This window comes from Canis lupus, chromosome 15 (genome assembly GCF_011100685.1).
Source record: "Canis lupus familiaris isolate Mischka breed German Shepherd chromosome 15, alternate assembly UU_Cfam_GSD_1.0, whole genome shotgun sequence".
In the NCBI taxonomy this organism is placed as follows: domain Eukaryota; kingdom Metazoa; phylum Chordata; class Mammalia; order Carnivora; family Canidae; genus Canis; species Canis lupus.
This window is the reverse complement of record NC_049236.1, coordinates 2449822-2459303: the sequence shown is the minus strand read 5'-3', so window position 1 is coordinate 2459303 and position 9482 is coordinate 2449822. Positions and strand designations below refer to the sequence as shown.

Sequence of the window (9482 nt, the reverse complement as noted above, 5' to 3'; positions counted from 1 at the left end):
GCTTCATCTGTGAATGGGCCTGATCGCCCCTCCCTCCCCGCACCGTGGCGAAGGGCAGCGCACCCTCTCGGAGTTGGGGTGGCGTCACCCCGGCTCTGCAAGTCACTGGCTGGAAACGAGTCACTTCACCTCTCTGAGGCTGTAAGATGGAGAGAATCGTCCCTACCTCGCAGGGTCATCTCGAGGATGCAAGGTCAGGATTGGAAAGCGCTTCACACACAGCCTGGCACGGAGCTGATGCGCAGTAAGTTTTAGCACCAGGCAGAAAGAGAAGGTGGCGAGCAAACCCTGCTTCTACCCACCAGCTGAGCAACCGGGGGGTGGGGGTGGGGAGGGCAGTGGGTTTATTCCCCACCCCACCCCCCGACCCTGGTTTCCTCATGAATCAACCAGGGGCAATAACCCCTCACTGGGCTGTGGAAACAAATGGGTCATGTGCATCAGTGCAGCCGGTACGGTGCCCAGCACAGAGCACAGCATACGTGAAAGATTTTAAATTACAGCTTGCAGTTTTCGAGAGTCACCCTGCCCCGTGGGCCCTGAGGTCCCCGTGACACTCACCTGCAGCACCTTGCCCTGGGGCCCCTCATCAAAGAGCAGAGCCTGCTGGTACAGGGGGTCACAGGTCTTCTTGGCCACCTTTGTCTTCTTTTTGGCCAAGCAGGCCCCATTCTCAAGCAGGTAAACCTTGATATAGGTGGCTGAGGGATGGGAGAAAGCATGATGGGGAGGGGTCTGGGAGAGGCCGCTATGGCCTGCTCCATCCCCTAACACCCAGCTGGTCCTGGAGGTGAGCAAGGTGAGTGGGATGAGCTGGCCAGTGGACAGCAGTAGGAAAGACAGACTCAAACACCGACCCGTCCATCCTTCCCTCCCCCCAGCCCTGTCCACCGACCTCCCAGACAAATCATGACTCTGGGATTGAGAGTACGGATCTAGGTCAAGGGACAGCTGGGGACACGCCTGACCTGGAGCTCAGCTGCAGGACCCCGTATCCAAAACCCCTCTCCCCACTGCCCTGCCTCACCTGGGAGGGACTTGGAGCCTGGTTTGGGGGTCAGGCCCCGAGCCTCAATCACTTCCACCTCCAGCTGGCCACTCCGGTCCATGATGGCAATGTGCACGTCCCCTGCAGGGGAGAAGAGGGACAGTCCAGCAGAGGCAGGCCCTGGGGCAGGCCGGCCAGCTGCTGTGCAGGACGCAGTCTGCAGAGGACGCTACGGTGTGGAAAGGGCATAATATACAGAAAACTGCATGTGCCTGAACTGCTCTCGAGAGCATGTGAAAGCAGCTGAGAAATACTCTGGTACCTCCCCTGGGGCGAGGCAGGGGCACGACCCTCAAGGGACATGCCTGGGTAACCACGAATGCCCGCCCAACTCCCGGGGAAGTCTGGTTAGCTGGGGGGCTTCTTTTTACTGAGCAGGATAGCAGCCCTTGGCCGCTCCCCTAAATATCTATCAAACAAATATTTACGGAATATCAATTTGGAGAGATGCCGAGATAGGAGCCTGCACCGGCCATCAGGCGCTGCCTGGGAAGGAGGGCCCGATCGTACCCTGGCTCAAAGGATGGGAGGCAGGCCGGATTTCCTGGGAGCAGAGAACTGAGAACTCCTCACTGCGCTCCCCCAAACGATTACCTCGCCAAGGCAAGTTCTGTATGAAGTCATGTCAGTTATTTCTAGAACTCTTAGCTTTGTTCAACATCGGTTAGCGGAATCTGAAATTATGCATTAGTCACTTGGAGCGTCCTTCAAAGGAATGCAGAATCATAAGCCTGATGCAGAAAAATTAAAATTGGCCAGACTTTGGGTTCAGCCACCCATTTTAGATACTCTGAGCTATCATGCAATTGTTTGTATTTGCATACTTGGGAAGATGGGGATTTATACTTTCAGGAAACATCCTAGAAGTCATCACCCTCCCTCTAGCTATTTCTGACCTCCCCGTGGGGGAGGGAAGGGGAAGAGCTCACTGTAACATCCCTAAGAGGATGAGCAGATGCAAGCCTGCCCTTCCCGCTTCTAGACACCAGGAGGCACCACACACAAGTGTTCTAGGCTTGGGAAGGCCCGAAAGCCTCGCGGAGGTGACTGGCTCCTCTCACCGCCTCCCAGCCCCTGGCTGGGCCTGGGGCTGGGAAAAGCAGACTTCCCAGGCCCTTAAGAACCTGTAAGCAAGGGTCGGGAATTAGCCAAATCCCACCCAGGGCCACAGGAGAGCTGGTGCTCACCCTCCAAGGGTCCCCATAGACCCCCCGCCCCAAGTCCAGCAGACAAAAGCTCGAGTGGAAGCCTGCTAGAGGAAAACAGGGCAGTGCAGTGGGAACACTAGTGGCCTGGGAGAGAAACCCAGCTCCACTGCACGGCTTGCAGGAGAGCACTGTCTGAGCCCAGCTTCCTCACGAGCCGTCAGGTTGAAGGCCGAACACTATCCCAATGAGGACTGAGTCCAGATGTGGGGCAGACTGCTCAGGCTGGAGTGATGGGGAAGGGCAAGAGGCAAGGGGGGCACCTCAGGGGGAGCTAGTTCCTGGGAGGAGCAACCTAAAGCCAACACTGCCAGTATCTAAGTCAGAGGGAGAGCAGGGGAGGCGTGAGGGAGCCAGAAATACAGCTGAGAGGACCAAGGACAGGCTCCGGGAAATAGGTCCCAGCTGCAGGGAAGGGGATGAGGAAATTATTTTAAAGGCTTTTGGGTGCCAGGCAGAAGTAACAAGTCCAATAAGACATGGTTCCTACGGAGTAAATGAAGCACATCATTCAGGGGCACCTGGGTGGCTCAGTGCTTGAGCATCTGCCTTTGGCGCGGGCTGTGATCCTGGGGTCCTGGGATCGAGTCCCACATCGAGCTCCCTGGAGGGAGCCTGCCTCTCCCTCTGCCTATGTCTCTCTGTGTCTCCCATGAATGAATAAATAAAATCTTAAAAAAAAAAAAGGCACATTTCATTTAAAGCATCGAATGGGAACACTCAATGAATTGCTGTTAGATCACAGAACTAAGGCAGGGATTATCATTCCCATTACACAGATGCGGAAACTGAGGCTCGGGGAGGGGGAGTGACTTGCCCAAGGTCACGCAAAGCACCAGCGGAAGAACAGACTGGCCAAATGTCAATGCCGGATGACTTTTGTTCACCATTTCACATCCTGCAGGCACACAGCACAGCCTGGCATGCAGCTGGCCGTGGAGAGTGGGTGGGTGGTGAGGAGGTGAGGGAGGGAAAGCGCTGTAAAGCTGCTGCGGGGAAGCGGCAGAGCAAAGCTGGAACCCCTGTCCTCTCTGATGAGGGAGGGTCAGCAGGAGAGCTGGGCCAACCCCTCCTCACCGGTGCAAAAGCCAGAGCTGGCTCTCCTCTGCAGCCGGCCCTGCACCTCACGGGGCCCCCACTGAGCTCACCCCTCCCACTATGTGGCCACCATCACCCCACCCACTCGGCCCTCAGGAACACTCACCCATTGGTGGCGTTGCCAATGTCTGTCGCCCCACGATCTGGGCTGGTCCCAGGCCATCCAGGAAATCGCTGAACTGGCTTTCAGCCCCAAGCCGAGTGGTGGGGAAAATGAACCTAGAGGAAGAAGCAGAGGGGCACATGCTATGGTCTGGGTGGTGAGGTGCAGCGGCTCTGCCCCCCGGACACTGGGCCATGCCCCTCTGGGCCTCCATTCCCACCCCCCCCACATCGCACGAGTGCACCATGTTAGCTGGGGGCAAACAGAACGGTTCATCTCTGCACATTAAAGAAAAATACTTTGGGGTGCCTGCGTGGCTCAGTTGGTTAAGTGTCTGCCTTCGGCTCAGGTCATGATCCCGGGGACCTGCGATCAAGCCCCCGTGTTGGGCTCCCTGCTCAGTGAGGAGTCTCCTCCTCCCTCTGCCTCTCCCCACTGCTCATGCTCTCTCTCTCCCTCTCCCTCTCAAATAAATAAATAAAATCTTTAAAGTAAATAAAGAGGAATACTTTGGTGTCCTTTGAGAAATAAATAAGCATAACAACATAATAATGTTATCGAATCCTCAAGCACCAGGATTTCTCAGGTGATCCTTAACAGGTAGGGCTTGCTGGACACCTGTGTCTTCCCCAGGGGCAACGAATGCCAAGAACCAGAAACAGAGGCCAGAAATGTCAATGCCTGGAGCAAGTTCCAAGAACTGAGGTTCAGTTGACCATATGTTTGAAATCCAAGTCAATAATGTGAGGTGGTGCCCAAAACAGCAACTGAAACCAAAATAACGCAATTACTGGGTTGAGATAAAAGGCGAGTGATGGTGGGTGGTCCCTGGTTGTGGAGTCCTGGAAATAGGAACGAGCAAAACTGACAGTGATTGAAAGCTGGCCGGGAGCCAGTGGCTCGCTAAATGCACCGCACGCATCGTGTCGTTCCATCCTTGCAGCCGTTCTGTGCGGCAGGGGCCCTGCTTCGGTTTTACGGATGAGAAAACAGAGGCTCCGAGAGGTAAGAGGCTGGTCTTGACTGCAAAACAGAGATGATGCCCAGATCCTAGGGTTATGGTGGAGATCAGGGCAGCTGGTGCATGGAAGGTTCCAGACAAGCAGGAAACAATAAAATGGTAGTTCTGATGTTGCTGCTGGTAACACCGAGGGAAGTGCTACTTGTTCATGAGCTCAAGCCCAGACGTTCTGGGGGGGGTGGCAGCAGAGAAAGGACCAATGAGGGACGTCTGACCCGGGTCTGCTCAGGGGCTGCAATGGACCAAAGACCTCCTAGGACAGCCCGGGTGTCTGGCCTGAGAGATCAGATTGACTCCCCTGTTGGAAAATTTGTCCTTGAGTCCTTCTTGGCTGGCGACAGGCAGGGAGAAAGAGAGGTTGACTACGCTCGTCTTGTTGGAGAGGGCCTGGATTTCCACTCCGAGGGAAGGGTTGATTCAAGCCCCCCACCCCTCCAATCTTACTGACCATCAGCGGCAGCCTCATACCATACTCGGAGGGAAAGTGGGTTCTGAGAAGGTTAACTAAGGTCATAGACTCGCAAGGTCACAGAATTTTAGGAGCTCGGGATCCCAGGGTGGCTCAGCGGTTTAGCGCCTGCCTTTGGCCCAGGGCCTGATCCTGGAGACCCGGGATTGAGTCCCACGTCGGGGTCCCTGCATGGAGCCTGCTTCTCTGCCTGTGTCTCTGACCCTCTCTCTCCCTCTCTCGGTGTCTATCATGAATAAATAAATAAAATCTTAAAAAAAATTTTTTTTAAGAGCTCAGTATAGAGAGCTGAGAGGTTGTGACCAAAGGCCGTAGGGTCAAATGGTCTTAATTCAAATCCCGACTCCACCACCGAACAGTGGCGATCTTGGGGAAGGTACTTCAGTCTCTCCATGTGGACCGTGGAGATAATGGTAGTGCTGACATTCCCCAGTGTTAAATGAGACACAATTTTTGGTCTGATGGTGGCTGGGAGATCCCAGAGTAAGAAGCACTCATCTGGGCATCCCTGGGTGGCTCAGTGGTTTAGTGCCTGCCTTCAGCCCAGGGCGTGATCCTGGGGTCCCAGGATCGAGTCCTACATCGGGTTCCCTGCATGAAGCCTGCGTCTCCCTCTGCCTGTGTCTCTGCCTCTCTCTCTCAGTCTGTGTCTCTCATGAATAAATAAATAAAATCTTTTTTTTAATTTTTATTTTTTTTAAATTTATGATAGGCACACAGAGAGAGAGAGAGAGAGGCAGAGACACAGGCAGGGGGAGAAGCAGGCTCATGCACCAGGAGCCTGACGTGGGATTCGATCCCGGGTCTCCAGGATTGCGCCCTGGGCCAAAGGCAGGCGCTAAACCGCTGCGCCACCCAGGGATCCCAATAAATAAAATCTTAAAAAAAAAAAAAAAAAGGAGCACTCATCAGATGTGCCCAGGGAGGCCCTGCATACCATAGGGCGCAGTACATGCCACTGGCCATCTGCATTCATAGATGTAGACACAGGAGCGAGACACGAGATCTCAGAATCCTACATAAGAGAGCCACAGGGCCCTGCAATCATGGGCCTTGATGAAGCCAAACCCAGAAAAATCTTTGTCATATAACCGCTTTCATAGATCTAGGAGAGACCAAGGGAATATCTAAATCTAGTGACTTCCGCATTTTTGACTGCAGCCTCCATGCGATGGAAAAAATAAATTTACCATCAGAGACCTCTGTGCATCCATCTATTAAAAAACCGAAAGTTCACAAGGTAATGCATTGTCACTCCACAGGATATGTCTGAAATTTCTATTTCTTTCCCTAATGCTGGTTTTGACCCACTAAACTGATTTTACTTCCTGCCTGAGTCATCAACCACAGTTTGAAAAACACTGATCTAGTCCAACCTCCTCCTATAAGCTCCATGCAAGACCACTTGTGAGAACTTCATTCATCTGAGCCGTAACAATGGTTTCAGATCGAAAAGGATTTTAGGTCCACATTTTCCTCTGGAGCAGGGCAGTGTGCAGGTGCTAGGGCAGGGTCAGGGGTGGGGAGGTGTGCAACATAGAGGGGATGCACTGCCCCCGGGGCCGCTGGCGTGTGCGGATGGGAAGCAAGCAGCCAGGAACAAGAAGACTGAGGCCCAGGCGGTGGGTGTCCAGGGAAGGGAGGGATGCAGAGGAACCCAGACATCCAGATGGAAGCCCAGCCAGAGGATTTCCCCACACTTTCCCCCCCTCTGTGACTAGAGGGCCACGCGGGAGGGTGGGAGCAGTGGGGGTGGGCTGCACGCACGTGCCCTCGGAGCTGTTGCTGTTGGTGCTCCCATCCGTGGACTCCCGGCTTCCCTGGCGTGTGACCCGACTCCGCATCTCCACTGCGATTCCTGTCTCTGTGCTCCGCCGGATGTTGCTGCGCAGCTTCTTGGTGGCCCCTTCTGTGACCCCCAAAGACATAGAAAGGGGACAAGGTCAGTTCACTGAGGAGGCTTCGGTGAGAGGGCTGCCAAGGTCACCTCTTGGGAGGGGGCAGGACTGCCTCTGATTGGAGGCAGGGGCCTTCCTGAGCCGGCCTGCAGCCTGACTCCTGACCCTACTCGGGGCAGTGACAGGGACAAAGGAGACTAGGATGGCTGGAGGCAGAATCGGGATGGTGCGGCTGTGGGGTGGGGAGTCAGCAGGTGGAACCCAGGCCTGCAGTGCTCACCCTCACCCTGCCAGGCTCGCTGGTGGCCACCTTCCCAATTCAGTTCTAGCCTTTGCCCCAAATGGTTAGGTGTTCCTTTTTCTTCTGGAAAGTTTGCTTTCTCTGGCATTCCCAGATTTGCTTTCCTCCTTCCTGGGACCCGCATGAACCCTATCACACCCGGATCTCATACTCCACTCTCTGTGATATTTTATAGGCCCTATAAAAATCCCCATGGAAAGCTTGGCCATTCTCACACTAACCCGCATTCTCAAGGTGTGTCTGAATGTGGAGGGGGATGTGTGTGGAGGGGTGGAGAGGCCATTAGGGAAGCAAGACTGAGAGGGACCACTAGGTTGACCTGAAGTGACCTTGGCTTTGAGAGAAAGCTCTGCAGAAGAACCCCAGGAGCCACATGGTGAGAGCTCACTCCGTGTCTCTGTACCTCTTTTTTGGAGGGCCTTCCACCCTCACCCCAGCCCCCCTCTTGAGCCTTGCAGGGAACATGGGGCACTCTGCCTCTCCTAGCAGCACACCATCCTGCCTGGGTTTCCATGGCAACCTCCTCAGCATTGCAGTGAGGTCCCTCTAGACACCCTCTCCTCCTGGGGGCGGGGGGAGTAGAAGACAGGTTGAAGGTCTGCAGGGCCTTCCCTTGCTGAAGCACCCCAAGAGTTTGATAGAGAGGGAAGCAGCATTCAGATAAGGACTGCACCAAAGGAGGCCATTTGCTGTCACTGGTTAGAGACCTGGGCAAATTCAGAGTGGAATTGCCAATGGGGATAGGAACGCTGGGAGTGGGGCCAACAGCATAGCCTCCAAAAGCAGTGGGGAGTGGGGAGCTGGTTATGCTGGCAATCTCCTGTCTAGGCCACACCCAATGAGGGGTTGGGGGGGATGGTTATTCAAAAGGCCAGTCCTGCTTCACCCTACTTACGTTTCAGGAAGTCCCAATGGGGGAGGGAAGGCTGAGAGGGCTGGCATCACTAGGCGATGCGATGGGGGGACTGGGAGGGGGGATGGGCTGGTGGTGAGGAGGAAGGTCTTCTCTGAAACCAGCCCAGCTTCTGGGATATTGGAATGGCTACTATCCACAAGTCAATGAGACCACTGACCTTCTGTGCCTCTCTCTCTCATGCACACATACAGTCACTTTGGCTCATATGTATTTCTTTCACACAAGCAGAGTGCAAACAATCACATATGAGGACAGTGGTCTCACAAGTCAGGTCATGTAGGTTCACAGAGCGGGCACAGTCACGAACAGTCCTGCCAGGTCTTAGTCATCCATACACACCACACACTCTGCCGCATACATGTGACTGTCACAGCATAACCCCTGGATTGAACCCCTCCACTCAATCACACACAGAGATACAAACTCACAAATGGTATGTGACCTACCACACAGAGGACTGGGCAATGATGGTAGGTGTAGGGGACTTGCCCTGGCCCTGGATCCTAACTGCCACATCCCCTCTAACCCAGTTAGGAGACAGATGGGTCTGTGGGAGCTGCATGTCACCCTCTCTCCTCATAGCTCCTCTCCCCACAACACATACCCTGAGCTGAGGCCACAGCTTCACCACACCATGGCCCCAATACCCCCCTCTTCAGACCCACCTGGGAGAAAATTTACCTTCTTTGACCCACCCAACCCATTGTGAGCCCCTGGGTAGGGGTGTCACAGAATCCTGAAGTGTTAGAGACATTTCGCTAGCCTCCTGCTGCCATTGGGGAACGAGGTGGCCACATACTCATAGGGCTGGAGCCAGACTCCAGGCCCACATTCTCCTGGTCTACTGACAGTCTACTTTTCACTACTCTACATCAAGTCCACATTGGTTTGAGAGGTGATTCAGCAGAGATTAAGTTTCATGTCTTCTGGATAGGGAGAACATTCTTGCAACCTCGGAGAAAATTCATCTACTGGTTTCATACTTGTCCAGTCTGAACTCTGTTGATCTGGGGAGTAACTTTATGTAGTCTCTGTTTTTCTCTCTAGAGAACTGGGCCAAGTTGCTTACAATAATTCTGTGGTGCCTGGAGACTGAAAGACTCCAGGAACCAACCCATCTGTCCCACCACGTGCAAGGGAGAGGCAAAGCCTTCAGCAGCACCCCCCATGGCATCTCCTGGAACATCCTGAGCCCTCTCCTCTCCAGAGCCCAGGTGGGAAGAGCTGCTGTCCCTGGTACTGAAAAGGGAAGCTCCATTCGGGCAGAGGCTGGAATGGCCCAGGGTGGCCCTGAGTAGACCCAGCCTAAGGCCAGGTCAGAACCACCTATGTCCTGGGACTCCAAAGCTCTGCTCCTCCCCTCACCTTTGCTCCTACAACTTAGAGAATGTTAGATCTAGAAGGAAGCTGGGAGGGCAGCCTG

At 54.4% G+C, this 9482-nt stretch overlaps 1 protein-coding gene across 3 annotated transcripts in view; it reads right to left on the bottom strand.

Moving 5' to 3' along the window:
- RIMS3 (regulating synaptic membrane exocytosis 3) overlaps positions 1 to 9482 on the bottom strand; it is a 41557-nt gene that overhangs the window by 6851 nt on the left and 25224 nt on the right. For all 3 annotated transcript variants that reach the window (XM_038557734.1, XM_038557735.1, XM_038557736.1), the window contains exons 4-7: positions 6712 to 6853; positions 3458 to 3570; positions 1028 to 1129; positions 562 to 701 (exon numbers count right to left, since the gene is read on the bottom strand). In XM_038557734.1, the coding sequence (XP_038413662.1) occupies positions 562 to 701; positions 1028 to 1129; positions 3458 to 3570; positions 6712 to 6853 (497 nt within the window). The remainder of the gene's footprint in view (positions 1 to 561; positions 702 to 1027; positions 1130 to 3457; positions 3571 to 6711; positions 6854 to 9482) is intronic.